The sequence below is a fragment of the Halichoerus grypus genome, chromosome 6, assembly GCF_964656455.1.
Source record: "Halichoerus grypus chromosome 6, mHalGry1.hap1.1, whole genome shotgun sequence".
NCBI lineage: Eukaryota > Metazoa > Chordata > Mammalia > Carnivora > Phocidae > Halichoerus > Halichoerus grypus.
Genome location: NC_135717.1, coordinates 37,192,155 through 37,214,964, shown reverse-complemented (window position 1 = coordinate 37,214,964; position 22,810 = coordinate 37,192,155). Strand labels below are relative to the sequence as shown.

Sequence of the window (22,810 nt, the reverse complement as noted above, 5' to 3'; positions counted from 1 at the left end):
GGCGGCGGACAGCGGCATCAAATACACACACGAAGGCGAAATTACACCGGGAGTCAGGTGTCTCATCTACAAGAGGAGGCTTTTCCTCTCCTGGACTCCTCAAAGCTGCGAGGCGGTGGGGCTGGCCAATAGCAGGAGGGCTGTTTTTGAACCAAGATTTGCCACCGGACAGCACAGCAGCGAGACAACCGGGCAGGGGCTCCAGATTGGCCCAAACAAGACACACTCAAGAACGCGCGAGTCTGGGTTCAACATTAGGAGGGAAAAGACAGCTTAGGCGAGTGCGGGGCTTTAGCACTCGCCGGCATCCACTCCTTCCACCTCCTAACCGCGGGGTTCCGGCGAGGCCAAGGACCCCCGCGGGGCTCAGGTTGGGGACGCAGGTTGTCCCAACTGCTGGGACCAAGACTGGGGCCGAGCGGAAGCCCGGACTGCTCCCGGCCAGACCTCGTCCTAATTCCACTGTGTGGGAAACTGAGGCCGAGGGCAAGGCGGGGACCAACCCGGCGTGGGACGGGAGGGAGGGTCTGATCCCGGCCTCGAACCCTGGCTTGCGCCTCCCCGAATCCGGAGCCGGGGCCTCTGCCTGGCGGGCGCTGCCCGCGCGTTCCTGGAACTGGGCTGGGCGGAGAAACCAGGGCCTGCGGAGAGGCATTCCTGCCGCCCTCCCCGCCGCCGGGGGCCGCGGGGGGCCTGGCCAAGGTGACCCCGCGGGAGGGAGGCGAGGGGCCCCCGCCCCCTCGGCCGCAGCGACCTCCTCCATCTTCCCGGTCCTCGGGGCTTTTCCTCTGGGCCCGCACGCCCTCCCTCCGGTCACCCGCGCGCCTGCCCCCTCCCTGGGCTTCCCCAAGGGCGGGACATCCCTCCCCCCCCGCCCCCGACATCCCCAGGCCACCTCCGGGCCGTGTCCCAGCGCTGCCCTCGGGCCGGGGGCGGGGCGCGGCGGGGGGGGTACCCGATGATGGGACCGAGGAGGACGCGCGCCGCCCGGCCGCGGCCCGGCGCCCCCTCCCTCCCGGTGCCCGCTCCCCGCGGCCCTGCCGCCCCACCGCCCTCTCTCCCTCCCCTCCCCCGGCCCAGCGCCGGCTCCCGGCCGCCCCCTCCCCCCGACGCGCACGCCCCGCCTGGCAGCTGGCGCCCCGGGCCTGGGGCCGCCGCGGCGAGAGGGGTTTGCTGGGAGGGCGGGCGCGAGGGAACCAGCGGGGGAGGGAGGAGGGAGCAAGGCCGCCCCCCGCGCCCCTCCTCCTCCCCCTCCTCCGAGGCTTGCCCGGCCCTCCTCCCGCCACCTCCCTCCTCCCTCCTCCCTCCCTCTCTAAGACATCCCCGCACGGCCCGGCCGCCGCGGCCACCTTCCCTGCCGGAGCTGCAGATGTGGCGGAGCGGCCGGGCGCCGGGCGGCCGTGCCAGGGGAGCCCGCGCCGCGTGAGCCTCGCGCCCCGGCCCCCGCCCGCCCCGGCCCCTCCCCCGCTCGCTCCCCCGCCGCCCCCCGACCGCCGGAGCCCGCAGCCGGGAGCCCGACCGGCCCCGCCGCCGAGGTAGGAAGCCCCGGGGCGTCGCGCCGTGGGGACGGGCATGGGCGGGCGGCGGGGGGGGGGGGGTGCTGGGCTGTCGCGCGGGGGCTGCGTGGGGCTGCGCGGGGCTGCGGGACCCGAGGGTCGCCTCCTCCTCCCGCGTCCGCGCCTCGCCCCGGGCCATTGTGAGCCCTCGCCGGGGCCCCTGCGCTCGCTCCCTCGCTCGCTTGGCTCGCGCGCTCCCTCCCTCGCCGGCTCCCCGGCCCCGTCCCTCCGTCTCTCCGTCTTTCTCCTCCCTCCTTCCCTCCCTCCGTCCGGAGGCCGGGCCGAGCCACGGCCGGGCCCAGGGCGGGAGCAAACTTCGGCGGGGAAGTTGGGCGGCCGCGGTGGGGGCGCGCTGCGGGGTGAGAGGGGGGCCCCCCGGAGCCTGGGCACGAAGTTGTCTGGGGCAGCGGGGCAGCCGCCCCTTCCCACGGCTGCGCCGGGGCTGTTTCTAGGACGGGGTTTGAAAGGTGTCTCCTCCCTTGTCCCGGAAAGTCTCCCCACTGCTGCCCCTGGCTAGCCTGGGCCCTTCCTGGGCCGGGGGAGGGAGGCGTCCCTGGGGGTCAGGACAGGGGGTGCCGCCGCGTCAGGACTGGGAGCCGGAGTCCTGTCTGGCACTTGTTCGTCCTCCTCTGCTGTCTGGGTAGAAGCAGAAGAACCTGGCAAAGTGAAGAGGGCGGGGGTATCCAACGGCCTGAAGGAGGGTCTGGAGGGAGTGAGGGAGGGGGTGAGGCAGGTGCATCCCCAGGGAAGGAGAGGCCCAGGGAGGGAGATGCCGGCACCCTGCTTCCCTGCAGGCCCCCTGGAACGGGGCTGGAATCCAGGCTGGCACCTGGAGGCCTTGGCACACTGCCCTGGCCAGTCGGGTACTCAGGCCACAGCAGGGCAGCATGCTGCCTCTCCCTCTGTCAGGGAGGGCCCGCCTGGCCTGGCCACCCTGGGGCAGTGATGGTTGCAGGAATCCTGGCCCTGCCCTGGGGCCTGGGAAGCGGGAAGGGATCCTGGGAGGAGCCCTGGGCCCCCAGCCATCACAGCCCGGGATCTTGGCTCTGAAGGGAACGCTTGACACTGAGGGGGCAGCCAGGCCAGCCGGGGACCTGGCCAAGGCCTGGGCTCTTGTGGCTCTTGGTCTAGGCCAGGGCCAGGGCCTGAGCTGTGGTCTTTAGAGGCAGCCTTCCTGAGGGGCTTACATCCTGGAGGGAAGGTGGGGCTTAGCTGAAGCTAGAGAACAGCAGGAGCCACCCTGCTCCCCCAGGGCCTTCCTCAGCTCCCAAGCTCAGGGAAGGGGAAGCTGGCCCCTTCGGCCTGCCCACCCACCCAGTCCTCTCCAAGCCCCACTCCTGGTGCCACAGTACCACAGCTGTTCCAGCCCGGCCCACACACCTCTCCCCGTGACCTCGGAGCCTCCCCCTCTGCTCCTCCTTCTCCCCTCTGGGCCTGGGCTGGGCCTCCCAGCTGGCCCTGGCCCACTCTGGGGGAGGGGCTGCACCTGGGGAGCCCTTCCCAGGACACCCCTTTCCAGGCTCCAGCCCAGGCCATCTTACAACCCACCCCCAGCTCTGCTGGGCCCTGTCTGCAGCCATCCAGGCAGGAGGCAGTGCCAGGGGGTTGGGGCACAGTTTATGGGGGTTGAGGACCCCTTGGAAGCCGCCCTGTTTTCCTTAGCTCCTTACCCTCCCCCTCCTTTCCGGAGCTGCCATTAGCGCTGACCCTGTGACCCCCAGAGCCTGCCCGCCCTTCCCTGTCTGTGACCTTTGACCTTTGGTGTTAAATCCCTCCAGCTGGGGCTCTTCGGCCCCTGAGTGACCCTGGCCCAGGTCCCCTGGGGGGCCTCTCCCTGCTCCTGGCTCTCTACACAGGGACACCTGCCAGTCCCTCCCTCACTGATGGGGAGGGGGCGCCCCAGGAAGCCAGACAGTGAGTCACCCCACTTCCAGGCACCACTGCTTTTAGAGTCAGTGGCTTTGGGGGATTCGCGAGAGCCAGGCCACAGCCTTGAGGGTGAGTGGGAAAAGCCCCTGGCCTGGGAATCTGGTATCCTGGATTTGAGTTTGGGCCAGGCCACCAACTCCCAGGGGCCCTTGGGCCAACAACCCCCCCCCCTCCACTTTCTAGGTCTCAGTTTCCTCATCCGTAAAACCAAGAGGTCAGACAAGGTGAGCTTCCCGAGCTGGAGTCCATGAGAAGACTTGTTGGTGGGGGGGTACTGAGACATGGGGTCAGGCCAACAAAAGCCAACTCTCAATTATCCGTGGGTGGAGCCAGTATGAATAACTGGATGCCACAGACATCCAAAAACCTCATTTCAAACAATCGTGTGAATCGCGTCCCCCCAAAGCTTTTGTTGTTTCTAAAAAGCCAGCTGCAGATGGGTATGGCCACAGCAATGTCTTCTGCCCTGGCTCCCCTCGCTGGGAGTGCCCGCGGAGGGCCAGCTGCCCTGCAGGAAGACAAAGCTCTGTCAGGACCCCTCCTTGGGGCCTGTGAGGGGCCCCTGTACCCCTCCCGGCCCCACCTTGCAGCCCCCGCACTCCCCTCTCCCCTCCTTCCCTGGCCTGGCCTTGGCCCCAGGCGGTGGGAGTGTCCTCTGCCACCTAATCCTCCCGGGGTCTGAACTGCGGTATAGAAGGAAGAATGTGTTTTCCTGACGACATTTTCCCATGTGCGTTTTCATCTACCCTGACTTGCCTGGAATCCGAATTTCCCACTTGGGCGAGGGGGTGGGGACGGGTGCTGGGCAGAGTTTGGGGCAATCCCAGGATGAGGGAGGGTGGCGACAGCTGTGGCTGGGGGACCAGATGTTGGGGCTGGCGTTTGGGGTGGGGCCCTGGTGCTGGGAGGCACACTGGGGTTTGGTGGGGGAGATGGCCGCTCTGGCTGTCCCCTCCGGCACCGGATGTCTCCCCAGGTTGTGTACCAGGGGAGGCTGTGGAGGCCCCTCACCCAAGCGGGGAGTTCAGCTCGCAGTGGAGAGGCCCTGAGCTGGGCAGAAGAGGGGGAAGAGCCTTTTCCGAGGCTGCAGAGAAGCCTCCCTCTATTCCGGGTTCTTACTGTAAATTTATATTTCACACAGATGATGGAGGCCAGAGGGTGACTGGTGGAAGGTGTCGGGTGGTCCCCCCTTCACCCAGAGGTGGGGAGCGCCCCTGGCTGGTGAGGGGGCAGCTTAGGGCCAGCCAGAAAGAGGCGGCTCTCACTTGCCTGAGTTGGTTCCCTTGTAAAAGGGCCGTATAGGTGGGTGGCCCAGCCATGTGTCGGGGTGTCACCTCTCTGAGATGGGATACCCGACCTTTCCCCAGCCTGCCACCCAACCCGGGTGTGGAGGACCACAGCTTTTGCAAAGCCCGTGGTACACATCTGCCCCAGTGAATCAGCGACCCCTGGTGAATCCCGATTCAGATTCAGGTGCGGCTAGGGGTGGGGACTCAGCATTTTCCACCTCTACGTGCTTTGCTGAACAGCCAGGGTTGAAGCTTTGATGCTGGACAGGAAAGGATGTGCTGCTGGGGTTCCTGTGTAGGGGCGCGGCTCCAAGTAGGTAGACCCTGGTTTCTCTCCGGGGGCCCCAACTCAGCCCTGCAAACCCCTGCTGCACTCCAACTAATAACAATACCAGCTGAGGTCCCTAGGGAGGCAGGGATGGGCATGCCCACGGGGTCAGGGGATGGAGCAGCATGGGGGGAAGAACTCCCTGAAAAAATCAGTGCCTTCCAATGGCCCCGGGAAGTTGGCAGGTGTGGACATCTGTCATCTGAAATTGCCCCATCAACCCTGTGAGGAAGATCCATTGATCACTGACAAATGAAGAAACTAAAGCTTAGGATGGAACAGGGCCAGTGGGCATCTGGGCCCAAGCTCCTGGGTCTGCTCTGGCTGGTCTGGGGGTTGGTATCTGGTGGTCAGTTTCCCAGCCTGGGATAGGAAGGGATCCTGCTCTTGAGGGGAACCCAAGTGGGCCCCCAAACCCCACCCTTTTCCTGACACGGATCCTGCTGGCCTGAGTTGCAGACTGCTCCATGGAGGTGAGGGGGTCCCTGGCCCTTCTTCCCATTCCAGCTCTGGTGCTGTGGGACCCTCCCTGGGGAGCTCTGGGGGCCTCTACACAGCTGGTCCCCAGGGAGCCCCAGAGCCTGACCTGCCATCCTGGCTAGGATGCTTTCTCCAAGCGCCCTCAGGCTGGGCAGGGTAGAGGCCTTGGCTCTGGGCATCTTGAGGGGCGGGAGCTCTGGCCTTCCTCTCCTCCTTCCCCTCCCAGATGGGATGGAGGTTTCTGGTTAACTGGTGGTCAGGCTGGGAGGAGCCTGGGGGGCACGGAGATGTGAAGTGATTCCAGCATTGGGGTGTGTGTGTGTGGGGGGACTTTCCATCTGCTCCAGCTGCCCCCAGTGGGGGATGGGCAGAGGGACTAGAATCTTCCAGTGCCGTGACTGGGGGTCTGGAGAGAGGCTGGGGCTTCCTCAGGCCCTTTGTCTTCAATGCCTGAGAAGCCAGGTAGTACCCGCCACAGGGGGAGCCCCGCGATGCAGCGTGCGACATGTGTGTGCACACGTACTCCTGCCTTGGCAGATGGCTGCCTGGGGAGGGGACTGACCCAGCCCCCGGCCCCCTCCTCCAGTCATGGCCAAGGGCGGGTGGGAGGCTCCAGAGGCCCCAGGAGACTGCTGAGCTGCCTGAGTCAGCCCTGGGAAAACAATCCTGCCCATCTGACAGAGGGTCTTGTCTCCTTTGCACAAATGCACTCACAGGCTAGTGCCCCACTGGGACCCTGGGAGTCAGAGGGCTGCCGGTGGGGGCTTCTTGGGGGGGGTGGGGACTGAAGCTCAGAGATTTGAGGGCTTGGCCTGGGGTCACTTGGGGTCAGGGAGGGACAGAGGGGGACCGGAGCCTAAGGCTGTCTGGCCCTTGCCCCTGAAATGTCAGTGCAACCTGGGATTCCCCTCAGCTCTACTCCTGCCCGTCCCCCTCCCTGCTCCGCCCCCCCATCCACTGCACGGGCATGAGGGCATGACGTGGGGGCAGCTGCGTCCAGAGGAAGCCTCTCTCCCTCCCTTCTCCCCATCGTCCATCTGGGTCTGGCTGGCAAGTCCCAGCCCGCCTGAGCCATTTCTCCCCTGGGCCACTCCCTCCTGCCTCCAGAGCCCCCCAACCCCCATCCCCACACTTTCAGGCTGACTGCCCCTGAGCTGCGATGTCCCCCTCCCCCCTAGGCTGTGGGCCCTCCATTGTCCTGCCTGTTCTACAAAGCTCCCCCCACCCCAGTACTGCTGGCTGTCTGCCTGCCAGCCCCACCCTCTTTCAGGCCAGGCCCGCAGCACCATCTCAGGACACCTAGTGCTCACCCTGCTGGGTCCTAGGGACCCCGGGTCCCAAGGACCTGGAGCAGGCCAGGCCTGGCAGGGCGCTACCCAGTGGGTGTTTCCTTTTGGGTTTGGAGACTGCCCCCAGGTTCTAGACTTGCTTTGCTGCCAGATGGGACAAGCAGGGGACAGGCGGGGGTGGCAGGGAAGAGGGGCTGTGGGCAGGGGGTGGGGAGGGTAGGGGTGTGGGGCTGGAGTCCAGAGTTCATTGCAGAGCCCCTGCTGGGCCTGGTCGCAGGCTGTTCTTGGGTGGGCTCTGTGCCAGTGCTGGGTGGGAGTGGCAGGAGAGAAGCTGGGGGAACTGGGCCCTGCCAGTCATCCCAACTGAACCAGGGCAATGCTGGCCACCCCATCCTTGTCCAGGTCTGCTCCTGGGTCCTTTGCCCTGGACGGGGAGGAAGAGGCCTCTGTGTCAAGGCCCAGTCCCTGCCTTTCACCTTGACCTTGGGCAAGCCACTTCCTTCTTTGGGCCTCAGCCCCTCCATCCCTACCCCCCTCACCCTGCTGGTGGGCACCACAGATGGGTCCATTCATTCAACAGACATTCACTGAGTGCCAGGTGTTTGGGAAAAGCAGAGGGCAGGTGTGATGGTGCTGTTCAGGGACTGGTTAGGGTGCTCAAGCTCCAGGTTACTTTAGGCTAGCCCTCTCCTTTCCTGGATGGGGAAACTGAGGCCCAGAGCTTTGCCCACATCAGATTGGGGCAGGCCGGTTTTCTGGCTCTGAGCCCCCAGCTCTTTGCATCGCTGCCCAGTTCACGATGGTGGAAGGAGTTAGCTCAGCGTGGGGGCCGTGGGAAATAGTGCAGTGGTCCGCTGCAGGAGGCCTTCGCCGGCTCTAGGACTCCCTTCTTGGAATGAGGCTCTGAATGCCAGGTGCCGGAGTAAGTGCTGGGGCCAAAGGTCAGGGGGCAGTGCATATGACACTCTGTGTGCAGGGCCAGGCATCCAGGGTATGTTCAAGAGCTGGTGACATGGGGCGCCTGGGTGGCTCAGTCGTTGAGCGTCTGCCTTCGGCTCAGGTCATGATCCCAGGGTCCTGGGATCGAGCCCCACATTGGGCTCCCTGCTCTGCGGGGAGCCTGCTTCTCCCTCTCCCACTCCCCCTGCTTGTGTTCCCTCTCTCACTGTGTCTCTTTCTGTCAAATGAATAAATAAAATCTTTAAAAAAAAAAAAAAAAGAGCTGGTGACATTATGGCATTAGTGAGGACTTGGACCCTGGGTGATCGTGGCAGGCAGACAGGCTGTCGCAGGGCTAGGAACACTTCCCTCAGCAGCATGGGGACAGAAGCAGGTCCTCTGCCCCACTGTCGGGCACCTGCTGCAAGAGTCTGAGGCTGGAGAGGGTGAATCAGGGAAGGCTTGGTGCAGGAAGGGGTAGGAGGGGAGTGGCAGCTGGAGGAGAATATGGGAATGTGGAAGGTTGTGCAGCGGGCCGGGCACCCAAGAGGTGAGCATCGAGCTCGTGGGAGAAAGGGAATCCTGAGAAAGGAGGTGCTGCAGGGGAGAGCTTGAGGACAGGAGCCTCTGGGCTGGAAAGGAAGAGGGTCCTTTCTGTGTAGAGCACTCCATGACTCCCCGGTGCCCTCCAGGTCCTGGCCCAGCCTCCCTCTTGGGCCTCCTCCTCTCCTGAGTGACAGGCAGGTTTGCTGAAGGTCAGCCGAGCCACCCCAGGCCTCTACGGCATTGGGCCCAGAAAGAGTGTGGGCTTTGGAACCTGGCAGTGAACCCCAGATGTGCTACTTACAAGCTCTTGTGACCTTGGCAGGTGACTGAACCTTTCTAAGCCTCGATCTCCCCCTCTGGAAAATGGAGAGACTAGCACCTAATTTGCTGGGGGTGGGGGGGACATGAGGATGAATGGAGATGGTGAGCGGGAGGCAGACTGGCCTGTCTGGCCTGCAGAACAAGTTAGGACCTGATGCCCCAACACTTCACCCCATGTCCCCACTGCTCGGGAGCAGCCCTCTGCCCCCCTTCCCCCCGCCCCCCCACCAGCTGCTCTTGTTCCCCCACTGAGGTCCAGGTGCCTTTCATCCTCATTCATCTGTGGGCCCCCAGGACTGATGGGGTGGAGGGCCTGGTGTTGGAATGCATAACTGAGCGATGGGGTAAACGAGGCAGAGGGAGGGAAGGGCCAAAGTCCAGAGCCCGCCTTGGCCGCCTCTGCTCGGAGTTGGCAGGTGCTGTTCTGTGGGCCTGGTGCTCGTCCTGGGTTGGTGGGAGGGGAGGGCCATGGGCAAGAGCCCCCAGGACTCAGGAGGTGTTCATCGGGTTGTCTTACAGCCTGATTTGGCTGGGCAAGGGCAGCGTTTCCTTCCCTTTGGGGCCTGGGCCTCATCCCTGCTGCTCCTCATAACTCCTGGGTCCCAGGCCTGCTGCTGGTCACGTGCTGTGCCCTGTGTGTATGGTGTCTGAGCACAGGTGGGACACATACTCATTGCCTCTACGTCGGGGTGCCGTGGGGGCCCGCCCATGTTCTGTGGGACACTGGCCCTGGCCTTTGCTGGCCCCAGGGAGTTCTGGCGGAGTGCCCAGCCCTGCCTGTCCGCCCTGAGGGGCAGTGCTGCCTGGCAGGGCCTGGACTGCTCCCGCCGAGCCCTCAGTGGGTGTGTGGCCCTGTCTGGCTCCCCCGAACCCCATGCCAGAACCTCCCAGGGATTTGGGCGGCCTGGGCTCGGCCCTTCCCTTCCCAGTCCGAGGGCGGGTGTGGGGGCTGCTTGGCGGGCTCGCCTCTGGCTGAGGCCCAGGTGCAGGCAGTGCTTAAAGCCCCACGCACCACCTCCCCCCCCACCCCCGCCAGCAAGCTGGGCAGACAGGAAAATACCAGACATAGTTGTGCAAAGGTGGCTGCAGGCAGGCAGGCAGTAGGGGGTGGAGGCCGTTGAGATGGGGGCCTAGAAGCCACCAGGCCTAAGGGAGTCCTCTGTGCCAGGCTGGCCCCTGCAGCTGGACAGGCACGCGCATCTGTGTGAGTGTGCGTGTTCGTGTGTGGGCTGGGCCCATGCGTGAGTCACTCCTCCCTACCTGGTGTCATTGGGGAAGCCAGGACCGGTGAGGGGTGTGGGCGTGGGGGTGGGGGAGCCAGCTGTGGGCCTTCCAGCTTCAGCACTGCTCAAGTATCTGGGTGACCTTGGCAGGCTAAGTTATTGCATGGGGCACCCCCAGCCCAGGGCCAGGAACAAGAATTCTCGGAGCTACGTCTCCTGCGTGCCAGGCGCTGGGCCAAGTTCTCCCTGTGGGATGTCCCCAATCCCTACCTTGCCCTGTGAGCTGGCACCTTACTGTGCTACCTATGTTTCTGACCAAGGCTCCTAGGGGGCAGCAGGGCCCCATCTGAGGCCCCACAGCCAGGGGCGAGAGCACAGGGGCCTGGGACCAACTAGCCTGGCTCTGGGTAGTGCTATCTAAACATGCCCGAGTGGAGGTTCCTGGCACACACCCTTCTTCAGGTGCTGCCCAGCTGAGGGCTTTCCTGAGGACCCCATGGCTGAGGGCAGAGAGCTCAGCCCTGGTTGGGTCACCTGGGGCACTTGCCCTCCACCTGGGTGGGGTCTGCCCCCCCCACCCCAGGGGGACCTGGGGAGGCTCCGGAGGCTGGCTGAGGGCCCATCTTGAGATGGGGGCAGGGCCTGCCTGCAGAGTGAGAGGTTCCCAGGGAAGAACCCCTTGGTCTTACAGGAAGTACGCTGGCCCTGGCCCCTCTCCTGGGACCTGCTGGGCGAGGCCTCAGGATAAGCCCCTCCTCTGAGTCCCGGGAGGAGCCCTGCTCCTTCCAGGGTTGCTCAGAGACTCCAGGGCCTCCCTCCTTTTCTTTGAGCAGTTGAGCTCTAGAAGGTGGCTAGGGTCAGCTGTGGCCACTGCCCAGGACAGCTGATGCCTGAGGCTCTCTGAGGGGCACCAGCTTGTTTAGTTGCACCTTACAATGAAGGCCAGTTGCGCTCAGGTGAGGGGGAGACAGTGGTGTCTGTGGATGCCGTGGGGAGGGTCAGTCCCCCCACCCAGCTGTCCTCACAGCTCCAGACTAGCCAAAGGCCAGACGTGTCAGTGATGGTGACAGTTAATTCAACAAGTTTGACCAAGTACCTACTATGAGCCCAGCATTGTTTCAGTTGCTGAATATTACATAATAATGGGAGACATTAAGAAATCACTGGATGGGGGCACCTGGACGGCTGAGTCGTTGGGTGTCTGCCTTCGGCTCAGGTCATGATCCCAGGGCCCTGGGGTCGAGCCCCGTGTCGGGCTCCCTGCTCAGCGGGAAGCTTCTCCCTCTCCCACACCCCCTGCTTATGTTCCCTCTCTCACTGTCTCTCTGTCAAATAAATAAATAAAATCTTAAAAAAAAAAATCACTGGATGTGTGCATCACCACCCAAAGCCCAGTGAGTTCTTATTACTATTAGGATCATCCCATTTTAGAGGTGAGGACAATGAGACAGAGGTGACCTGCCCTAAGTCACATGGGCAGGAAGTGACAGAGCCAAGCTGGAGACCCAGGTGGTCTGACCCGTACTTGGACTCCTGCTCTGCTGCCTGCTCAGGAAGGGGGGCGCTGAGAGGATGGGGTCTGCCCCTGCCCGCACCCCTGCCTCTGGCCGCCAGGAGGGTGGAGCTCTTGGCCAGAGCAGGGAGGGAGCCGGAGCAGTTCCCAGGAATGTGGGGCCGTTTGCTTTGGCAGCATATCTGCCCTCGGCTCTCCAAGCCTCCCTGTGGGCGCCCCCCCCCCCCAGGCTGGCCCCTCCAGCGCCCACCCACTGCCTGCTGCCCCTCCTAGGCTCTGTACCTAGATCCCACAAACCCCTGGGCAGGGAGGGGGTGCCAAGCTGGAGCCCTTTTGCCTGCCCCTCCCCACATCCTTGGGCAAAGGAGGGGCTGATAGTGAACTTGGCTTCTGGACTCACCTGGGCTTGAAATCCAGTTCTGCCACAGACAAGCTGTGTGACCTTGGACAGGTCACTTAATCTCCCTGAGCTTCAGTTGTGAAATCTGTAAAATGGGGGTGGCCAGCACCTGCCTTAACAGGTGGTTGTTGGTCCTGTTGTCATGTAATATTCACCTGAGGCTTCCAGCTGGCTTGCTCCCCACCCCAGCGCTCAGTTTCCCCATCTATGAGAACTGCATGTTGATAGCCATGATCCCAGTCACCAAACACCCCTGCACCCACAGAGCATGGGGGAGGCTGGGGACTTACTTCCTCTTTCCATGCAATACCAAGAAAGCCACTGGGCTTTTGAGAGGTGCATCTTGGACCCTTGTCCCCAGGTTTTAGGCTAGATGAGCCATGGCTGACCAAAGGGCAGTTTCAGGACCACGGGGTCAATAAGGGGTGTCCCTTACATGGCCCCATGCTGCTGTGGGGTGGGCAGGGAGAGCCCCCATCTTACAGAGAGCCCTGTCCTCTCTGCTTCTGGCCAGGAGCCCCTGAGTGCTTCTCAGGGTGGGTATGCTTAGCTGCCCCCCTCCACCTACGCAGGCTGCCCTCCAAGCTCCGGGCCAGCCAGCTGACCTCCCCCAAGCAGGGAAGGAGCGGCTTTATCCAGAGCGGAGTCCAGCCCACTCCCGTGGGTCTGGTGAGCTCGAGCCTCAGTTTCCCCATGTGTACGACAGGGGCAACGACGGCCTCTACTCCCAGTAGGGGTTTTAGAGGGTTCGGAGAATTCCTGGACAGCCGGTGCCTGGCACAGGGTAGGTGTTGGACGCATGTTGAACCCCCCCCCCGCCCTCGGTATGCGTCCCACCCCACGCCACAGGGCCCCCGCGGAGTCCGTGCGCGGTCCGGGCCTCGGTTTCCCCCGCCCCCCGCGCTCGCCCCGCCCGCCGCGGGTGGGCTCGGCCGCCAGGTAGGCCGGGCCAGGCGGGGGCGCTCGCCGGGCGCTGCAGCTGGGGGCCGTCTGCGCGCGGCGGGGCGGGCGCACAATAGCGGCCATTGTCTGGGCCCGGCCGACGGGGCGGGCGCGGCGGTCGGGGGCCGGGCCCCGGGGTGGGGGGATGGGGGGAGCCAGCTCGGCCCACCCTCGGGGTGACCCCCGCCCCCCGGGGACGCCGGCCGGGGTCCCGCGCCCGCCCCGCCGCCCCGGTGGTCCCCGCGCCGCCCCGCTTCCTCCGGCTCCCTGGGCTCTAATTAGTTCCTTTCGCAGCTGGAGCAGCGGCGCGGCGCCCGGCAGCGCGACCACCTCGGCGCCGCCTCCCCGCCCGCCTGCGGCGAGGGGGTCGCGCCCGACCGCTGCCCCGCCGCGGGCTCCGCCGCCGGTTCGGTTCCGAAGCTCGCCTGCCCCCTCGGAGCCGTGCGCGTCACCCTTCGGAGCGGCCCTGGCCTCCTGGGAAACGCGACGCCCGAGTGTCCCCCTCCCGCCCGCCCCAGCCCGCCTGGGTGTCGGGAGCGTCGAATTGGGTGACGGCGTGGCTGGCCTCCGCAGGTTCCAGGCCCTGCCGCTTTCCCCTCTGGGCCTCCGAGGCCCAGGCGAGTGCCACCCTGGCTGTCGCCTTCCCCCCTTCACCCAGCCCCGGAACAAGGGGAACAAAGAGCAGAGCCCCGCTTCAGAAATGGCCTCTGCAAGCTGGGGGGTGGGGAGTGGAAGGAGACACCTTGAGGTTGGCCAAGGTCAGGACAGGAGAGAGATCATAGGGGTCTTTCCCCTGGTGTGGGGCCACCTTTTGGAGGACAATTCTGGGTGGGGCCGGCCTGGGGTTGGGGGATGCTGAGAGCTTTTGGGGTGGCTGCTTCTTCCTTTGGGGGAGGCCTGGGCCTCAGGACTGTGTTCTGGGTTCTTCCATCGGAATGAATCCCTGCCTCCCTGGGCAGAACCCAGTGACAGGAAGTGTGTGTGGGGGGGTTCTCTGCTGGGGACTGGGCCTGCTGATTAAGGGGGGTGCTGGAGTCCCCACTCCCACCTGGGTACTGTGCCTGCCCTGTCCCAGGAAACAGGCTCCTCTTGTGGGGCCTTCCTAGTTGCATGTTGAGGCATGTCTCCTGCAGGTCTTCAGCACAAGGTGACCCTGGGTCTAGGGCTCCTCCCTGGACCCCGTCTGGCCAGGGGTGGAGGAGAGTAGGGCAGATGCCAAAGGAAGTTACCTGGACAGGGTTGCCAATCAAAGTGTCAGTTTGAATTCCCAGTTCCCAGACCATCCTGCCCGCATGGTCCCCTTGTCTGGAAGGTCCGGTTGGGGGTGGGGGATGGAGGCTGTGGGGAGGCCTGTGGCCCTAGGCCAGCTGAAGGACCAGGCCACCAGCCCTTCCTGGCTCCTGAATTCTTAATCAGCATAAATATTTACTTCCTTCCTCCCCTTCTAGGCTCCCAGCACAGAGGAGCTTCAGGGAGGTTGGACTGGGCCTGTGTCTAAAAATAAACAGGTGGAGGGACAGGCAGACAGACAGACATAACTGGGGGAGGGGGGTCAGGCAGAGGGCAGCTCCCTGCCCAGCCAGAGAGAGAGTGGAAGGGGCCCAGGTCCATCCATCACTGTCACCCACCCACCTGCCCGCCTTGGGTCTGGAACTCCTAAAGGGCAGGGTGGCAGCCTGATCCCACTTGCATCGCTGGGAGCCCCTGGCCCATGTGTGGCCTGGGGGGCAAATCCAAACAGATCTGACTGCTTCCACCTGATGCAGTTTAACTGGGACAAGTCAGGTCACAGACAGGGTCCCACGACCAAGTGTAGCTGCCCCTCCTTGGGCTCCAATATTTAGCCATGTGCTGGTAGGGTCTTGGGATGTCCTCGAAGCAGAGGATCCTAACTGAGGTAGGGGACTGTCTCGTTCCCTGTGTGCTTGGAGGGTCTTGGCAGAAGGAGAGCTTGTCAGGGGAGATGGATGGGCCAGGACTTGGGACCAGAGAAAATTGTTTATAATGTTGCTGAGGTGCATGGCCTGGAAAAAAGATGAGTGGGGACATAAGGGCTGTCTTCCTCCTTCCGGCTCCATGAAGCAGCTCTGCATACATGGGAGGCACGTGTGCGCGTACGCGTGCGCGCGCACACACGCACGCACAGCTGAGATGTATGATCATTTACTATGTGGTGGTTACAGGGGTGTTCTGTTTTAAATTATGAAAACGTGGATTTGGTGAATGACATGGACTATCTCATGGTGTTGGCTTGTTTATCGGACAGATTTTCAGGGTGTAATCATCTCAATTAGCAAATGCAAGGATACACTTTGACCACACGTGGAAAGGTTGCCCCTGGAAAAAGTATGAGTTTGGAATAGTTGACCTTGCTCTTGGGTCATTTGAATGTGAAGAAACTCACACCATTGAGAAGTGTTAAGGAACCATGAAAATACCAGCATGAGAACTTGTAATAAAAGAATATCATCACCACTGAAAAAAAAATGATGTATACATATATTTCATTAACCACCAGAGCTGGTCCACTTCCCTCCAACCCTGTCCCTGGCCGGCCTGGCTGGGCCACAGTCCCCAGCTGCCCCCTGGTGGCAGCCCAGACCCCTCTGACTCCCCGGGCCTATGGGCACCTCTCTTCTGGACCTCACCTGGGAGGCAAGGCCCCCTGCCTGCACCCCCATCCCTTGGGCCAGGCTCTGCACAGCTCGCCTGAGGCAAGGTCGCAGCCTCCTTCCCTTGCAGGTGACCACAGCTGCCTGGGAAGCCCGACACAGCGAGCCCTTGGTGATCAGTAGCTGAGAACCACTAATGGCTACCTTGGAAGACACTCGTTGCTCTTTTGGTCTGGTTTTGGGTCCTCAGGCTCAAACCAGGCATGTGATCCCGAGCACGACTTTCCACTTGGTCAGAAATGACCTTTGGGACTTGGCTGACCAGTTCCAGGGAGATCTGGCTTTGAAGCTGGTAGCTCTGCCACTTCTTAGCTCTGTGACCTGAGGCAGTGTCTCTAAAACTGTTTCATGGCAAAATGGACTCTCTGAGCTTTGCCTCCAGAAAAGACTTGAGGGCAGTGGATGTAGAAGCTCTTAGTAGGTGTTTGGCGCTCCTCATGTGACCCAGGGCGAGAGCCAGAGGGTCCCCCTTCCCAAGGAGACAGTGCTCATGCTGCCGCACATCCTCTCCTGGCGGCTTCCGTGGGTGCAGCCTGAGAAGCCTGAGGTCACAGTGTCACAGCACAGCTCCTGTCCTCCCCCAGGTTCCTGCCTGAATACCAGCTTGGGAGCTCCCCACTGCCTGCAGCCACCTCCGACCAGCCCCCCATCACCATGCACTCCTTGGACGAGCCGCTCGACCTGAAGCTGAGCATCACCAAGCTCCGGGCGGCGAGAGAAAAGCGGGAGAGGACGCTGAGTGTGGTCCGGCACCGGGCTCTGCACAGGGACCTCGGCCTGGTGGATGACAGCCCCACCCCGGGCTCTCCGGGCTCCCCGCACTCAGGTACAGTACCCCGGGCAGGGTGGGGCGGGGGGGGTCTCAGGCCCTGATGGAGCCGGGGCAATGGGAAGAACGTCCAAGGTGTGTCCCCGAGGATGTAAGCAAGCCCCTTGCAGCTTTCAGCTTAGAGCTAGAGCTCTGTCCATTTATCCTCCCAGCAGTTTGTCTCTGGAGGTGACCTTGTCCCTGGGGGGAGGCAACTGACCTGCCCCGTTCATGAAGCTGGCCCAGCAGAGCCAGGATTCAAACTAGGCCTCGGGGAGGACATGGAGGCGCTGGTAAGGGGGAGCAGGGGATTCACAAGCGGTGACCGAGGCCCTGTGACCCAACTCCTGGGCTTTGAGGCAGCGTGGCTGGTCAGTCAGGTCCGTGCAGACTGGGGACTGAGCCCAGCAAGTGCCTCTCAGCAGGTGCTTGGGGCTCAGGACTTCCACTCTGCCTCCTCTGGACCCTGAAAACCAGACCCACCATGTCTGAGCTAGAAGGCTCTGGAAGCAGCCTGGCCCAAACCCCTCCTGTTACAGAAGGGCGCAGTGAGGCAGGAAGGGCCCAGGAAAAGTCAGAAAGTCAGAAAGGTCCCTACCTGCCAGGGTGACAGCAAGCCAGGAGCCTGGCTTCAAGTTCCTGTTCAGTGGGTACTTTCCACTTCCTGTCTTACCCAACGGCTGAGCTCTCATGGTGGCAAAGGTTCCATTTGTCACTTGTGCAGGCTGCTGCTCAGATGCTTGGGGTCCCAAGGTGGTCTGGGGGTGTGGCTGGTATCTGCTTTCAGGATTCGGAGGACTCCCAGCTCCAGCACCCCTGAATAGTGCTTCTCCCTTAGGCTTCCTGCTGAACCCCAAGTTCCCCGAGAAGGTAGAGGGACGCTTTTCGGCGGCCCCGCTGGTGGACCTCAGCTTGTCACCGCCGTCTGGGCTGGATTCCCCCAATGGCAGCAGCTCGCTGTCCCCTGAGCGCCAGGGCAACGGGGACCTGCCTGCAGTGCCCACTGCCCCGGTAAGGAGGGAGTGCGGGTTCTGGAAAAGAGGTGTATTGGTTTCCTGGAAAAGACCATAAACTGGGTGGCTTAGAACAACAGAAATGTATTATTCTGTCATAGTTCTGGAAGCGAAAGTCTGAAGTCAAGGTATTGACAGGGCTGTGCTCCCTCCGAAGGCTCTGGGCAAGAATCTTTCCTCACTTCTTTCCAGCTTCTGGTGGCTCCCGGCGTCCCCTGTCTCGTAGCAGTGTCATTCCAATCTCTGCCCCTGGTGCCACCTTGCCTTCCTGCCTCCATGTGTCTCTGAGTTCAAATCTCCCTTTCTTTTATGAAGACATCCATCACTGGATTTAGTTCTCCCCAACCCCATATGACCTTTTTTTTTTTTTTTTTTTTTGAGGGAGAGAGAGAGCAGGGGTGGGGGCAGAGGGAGAGGGAGAGAATCTTAAAAGCCGGCTCTATGCCCAGCGTGGAGCCGAAGCCGGGTTTGATCTCACGACCCTGAGATCATATCCTAAGCTGAAATCAAGAGTCAGACACTTAGCAGACTGAGCCACGCAGGCACTCCCAGTATGACTTCTTCTTAACTTGATTGCATGTGCAGAGACCGTATTTCCAACTAGGGTTACACCCACAGGTACAGGGGGTTGGGACTGGGACAACTCAACCTGCCACAGAAGGAGACAGAGGGGGTGTGGGCCTCCTGGCCCAGCGGGGAGCACTGACCCACTCTGCCCCCCTGTCCCCAGGACTTCCAGCCACTGCGCTATCTAGATGGCGTCCCTAGTTCCTTCCAGTTCTTCCTGCCTCTAGGCTCCGGGGGGGCCCTGCACCTGCCTGCTTCCTCCTTCCTCACCGCCCCCAAGGACAAGTGCCTCTCACCAGAGCTCCCCCTGCCCAAACAGCTGGTGTGTCGCTGGGCCAAGGTGAGTGGGGGGCCAGGAACGGGGGGCCAGGGCCGGGGTGGGCGGCCCCACGAAGACTCAGAACCCTCCCCGGCCCCACAGTGTAACCAGCTCTTCGAGCTCCTGCAAGACCTGGTGGATCACGTCAATGACTACCATGTCAAGCCTGAGAAGGACGCAGGGTACTGCTGTCACTGGGAGGGCTGTGCCCGCCATGGCCGAGGCTTCAATGCCAGGTGAGGGAGGGCGGGGGGGGCCCGGGGGGCCTGGGGGGGGCTCGGGTGTCCGGCGAGCTGCGTCGAGCTCCCCTGTGCCCTCCCTGGAGCAGGTACAAGATGCTCATCCACATCCGCACACACACCAACGAGAAGCCGCACCGCTGCCCCACCTGCAGCAAGAGCTTCTCTCGCCTGGAGAATCTGAAGATCCACAACCGCTCGCACACAGGTGAGCAGCGGGCCGGGGGGCTGGGCGGCGGAGAGGTGAGGGATGCGTCCCTTCTCGAGTGCCACTTCTGGGGGGCACCCCTCAGTGTCCACTCCTGGAGCACGGACACATCTCCCTGCGTGGCATCAGCACCGCCGTCGTGTGATCGACCGACGGATGCCGCCCGTGAGGCGCGTACCCGCGCCTCGCTCTGCTCGGCACACAGTGGGGCCAGCTCTGGTGACAGAGCCACACACCTAATTTTAAATTTCCTAATCGCAAAAAAAAAAAAAAAATCCAAATTGCCGCATTAAAGAAAGGACAAAGGAATAGGTGAAATGAATTGTAATACATATTTTCTTGAATCTGATATATTAAAAAGCGATCAGTGAGACACTGGAATTAATCTTGTGCAAAGTCTGGAATCACAGTCTGGGGAGTATGTTTTCCCTCACTCGCAGCACATGTCAGTGTGGGCCAGCCACACTTCAAAGGTGCACCGAGAGTGGCTACCAGACATTTAGTCAGTCTGGAGGCATTATGCTGCACCAGGACCAAATACAGCGGAGCGGGCATTCCTACAGTGCTTACTGTGGGCCCCCTCCCAGCAGGGGCTTCCCGGAAGTATGTAAGCAGATTTGTGGTCCTGCCTGTTGAAGTGGTCGCTGTCATCCCCAATCTGGAGCACAGGACTGAGGCCAGAGGCACACAGTCAGGCCAGAGCAGAGCAGGGGGTGACCGGGTGGGCTTCTCAGTGGCTGTGCCCCGCTGTCCCCACCTGGGATCAGATCTCGTGCCGGGTGCTGGGAACACCATCCCCCACATTGGACAGTCTGTGATCGCAGGGGGATCTTGGTCCAGGGTGAGGGGCCTGGGGCGGCCCGGGGTGGGGCTGGGGCTAGGAGCCCGGGCTGCAGAGAGGCCCCTCATGCCCTGCTCCACCCCGCAGGTGAGAAGCCCTATGTCTGCCCCTACGAGGGCTGCAGCAAGCGCTACTCCAACTCGAGCGACCGCTTCAAGCACACACGCACCCACTACGTAGACAAGCCCTACTACTGCAAGATGCCCGGCTGCCACAAGCGCTACACGGACCCCAGCTCGCTGCGCAAGCACATCAAGGCCCATGGCCACTTCGTGTCTCACGAGCAGCAAGAGCTCCTGCAACTGCGCCCACCCCCCAAACCCCCGCTGCCCACCCCCGACGGCGGCCCCTATGTCAGCGGAGCCCAGATCATCATCCCCAACCCTGCTGCCCTTTTTGGAGGCCCCGGCCTGCCTGGCCTGCCCCTGCCCCTGGCCCCTGCCCCCCTTGACCTCAGTGCCCTGGCCTGCGGCAATGGCGGGGGTGGTGGGGGAGCGGGGGGCATGGGCCCCGGGCTGCCGGGCCCCGTCTTGCCCCTCAATCTGGCCAAGAACCCGCTGCTGCCCTCACCCTTTGGGGCTGGTGGACTGGGCCTGCCTGTGGTCTCCCTCCTCGCTGGCTCCGCTGGCGGCAAGGCCGAGGGGGAGAAGGGGCGTGGGGCAGTGCCAGCCAGGTCTCTGGGCATGGAGGGCCGCAAGACGCCCCTGGAGAGGACTGAGAGCAGCCGCTCCCGGCCAAGCCCTGATGGACTCCCCCTGCTGCCAGGCACCGTGCTGGACCTGTCCACGGGTGTCAACTCGGCAGCCAGCAGCCCAGAGGCACTCGCTCCTGGTTGGGTGGTCATCCCGCCGGGTTCCGTGCTGCTCAAGCCAGCCGTGGTGAACTGAACCCGCCTGCAGGATGGCTACCCGCAGCCCAGCTAGCAGCTCCCGGCCCTGCCCCGACGAACGGAAACTCTTCTGCGAAATAGCAATAATGTCCTCCTGCCCCCGGGGCCCGCCCTGTGTCCCCCAGGCGGACCCAGCCCCAGACAAGCTGGGCAGCAAGGATGGTGCTAGAAGGTCATTGGTGGTGTCCCAGGCTCTGGAGGGGAGCTGGTCCTGCCAGCCAGGGAGAGCCGTGCTCCTGGGTGCTGAGGCCTCACTCACCTCTGGCCCTCCCCCTGCCCTGTCCTCCACCTAGCCCTCAGTACCCTCCCCCCCACCCGCCCTGTGACTCCCTCAACCAGTCGCCAGCCTGGGTAGGGCGCCCTCCCTCCCTGCCTTGCCCACCTGCCAGCCATGTCCCCGTCCTGCCTAGCCTCTCTGGGCCCCTGCTCTGGGGGCTTCTTGGACCCCTTTCCCTCTGGCCCAGCCTCCAGAGGGAGAGCAAGACAGACGCAGGCAAAGCCACAGGAAGAAGCCACCTTATCCCTATGACAAGGCGCCTCCAAACTCAGAGAGGGAGGCCCGCTCTGCCAGCTGTCCCCCCCCCCCCACTAGCCCGTCCAAAAACAGCCAGCACTACCTGAGGGTTGGCCCCCTCTCTGGGCCGGATGCTCTCCCAAGTGAGGGGACTGTGACCGCTCACCTGCCCCTTCGCTACTGGGCCTTCTCCCTCTATTTTCAGGGAGCCCCGGGAGTGTGGGCAGTGGAGCCCTGAGCGAGGAGGGGAGATGCCAGGACCCTGGGCCCTCGCTTGGCTCAGGGAACAGGTGGGGCAGGGCCTGGCCTGGGGCGGTGCCACTCTGCACAAGGGACTACGGTGGCTTGCAGGGTGTCAGGAGGTGGGAGGCTGGCTGGGGACAACCCCAGGCTGGGACACAGCTCCCATTCTGGGGGTGCCAAGTCACAGCCAGCACACAGGGAAGGAAGGGCTCCAGGCCAGGGCTGGGCATGGGAGCTTTCCAGAGGCCATGGACTGAAAACCCTGGGCTTGGGGGGTGAAGCAAACAAGGATGGCCGTGGGAGGGCCCAAGCCCTCTGCCTGGGAAGGGGAAGCTGGAGGAAGGAGCCCGGGTTTACAACATGGCTGTTTGCTTTGGCTTTCCCCCGTTGAGCCTGTCCTAGAGGTGTCCCCAACCCCTGCCCACCACCTCCCCCGTGGCACGGGCCGGAATAAGCTAAGGATGCCAGTGTCCACGTGCCCCACCACCCACTGCCCAGTTCCACCAGGCTCTGGGGCTGCAGCATTGTGCTTCCCCTCACCCTGAGCCCTCGCTGTTCCCTCCCTGGAGGTGGCCTGGTGCCATCTGGGAGGCGCTGGCCCCCGCAGTCAGGACTCCTGGCGCCTTGGCCACACGACCAAGCACTCCATTTCCCCTGCTGTAAGACAGGGAGCTGCAGGCCAGCAGTGGGGTCGTCAGCAGCCCTGCGGCCTTCACCGTTGCCTGGACTGCCCCTCTGTCCTAGAGGGGTCACCCTGCCCGGGCCTGCCCCGACAGAGCCTGGCGGTACTGGCTCTGCCCCTTGAAGGGGCTGTGAGCAGAGCAGGAGGGAGCTGGTCTCCTTTCTTCGGGCCCCACCCAGGACCCAGGCCTTAAGTCCCCACTTGGGGGTGAGGGCTCTGAGACTCAAGCCCAGGGAGCAGAGGAACAGGGCACTGGAAGGCGACATTAGCTCAGCATGTGACTCGGTGATAGACCAAGCTCGGAAGGGCTGGTATATGTGTTGTTGTTGTGGGTTTGTTGTTGCACATTCCAGGATATCAGTATTTTAACAGGTTCTAAGTGCCTTTCTATCGTAGCTTATGTTTTTCCTCCTCTTGGCTCCATTGCTGTTAGCATAGAGTTTAAAAAAGAAAAAAAAGAGATAAGCTAATGACTATAACAATATATTCCTCCATGTGAGAGGAAGTTTATAAAGAAACAATAAAAGTCAGTTGCAAAGATGGTTTCTGTCTTGGCTGTGCCGTGAGCGGAGCCACCCTGCTCGAGGACCCCAACTGTCCTGTGCCTGGTATGGGTCACCCACCCCAGAATGCGGCACTCAGAGGCCCTGTTCCAGGGCTTCCTTCCAACCCGGGGGCTGCCACAACTGCCAGGTCTGCTGCTAGGAGGGGGCGGGTGCCGAGGGGGTGGAGATGGAAGATTCTGGAAGAAGCATCATGAGTTCAGGTCCTCACCCTGCCACTACCTGCTGTGACTTTGGTGAGCGCCTTTGCTCTGGGGGAGACACAACTCCCTGGCCTCAGTCCAAGGAGAGTCTGGCGAAAGCTTCTCTTTCCCGGCCGCACTGGAGCATTCCACCCAGATTCCAGAGATGCTAGAGCGAAACCCAGCTCGGGGAAAGGCGGCCTGTGGCAGAGCTGGGGGCGCAGGGCTCTGTATCCGGTGGGAAGGGTAAGGGAGACCTGAGGATGGTGAGGCTGCAGGAGGGGCCTGGTGTGGGGGCCATGAGGGCAGGAGTGG

At 62.9% G+C, this 22,810-nt stretch overlaps 1 protein-coding gene across 2 annotated transcripts; it reads left to right on the top strand.

The window, feature by feature from the left end:
• The first annotated feature begins 1,309 nt into the window (after positions 1 to 1,309).
• Positions 1,310 to 22,291, top strand: GLIS2 (GLIS family zinc finger 2). Of its 2 annotated transcripts, XM_036090951.2 has the most exons (7): positions 1,310 to 1,535; positions 16,012 to 16,253; positions 17,074 to 17,246; positions 17,979 to 18,155; positions 18,237 to 18,370; positions 18,460 to 18,581; positions 19,510 to 22,291. In XM_036090951.2, the coding sequence occupies exons 2-7, from the start codon at positions 16,082 to 16,084 to the stop codon at positions 20,307 to 20,309; spliced, it is 1,578 nt and encodes a 525-aa protein (XP_035946844.1). In that variant the 5' UTR covers positions 1,310 to 1,535; positions 16,012 to 16,081; the 3' UTR covers positions 20,310 to 22,291. The 2 variants fall into 2 exon arrangements, with proteins under 2 accessions (XP_035946844.1, XP_035946846.1); XM_036090953.2 differs by lacking the exon at positions 1,310 to 1,535 and having other exon boundaries at positions 15,704 to 16,253; positions 18,463 to 18,581.
• Positions 22,292 to 22,810: the final 519 nt, after the last annotated feature.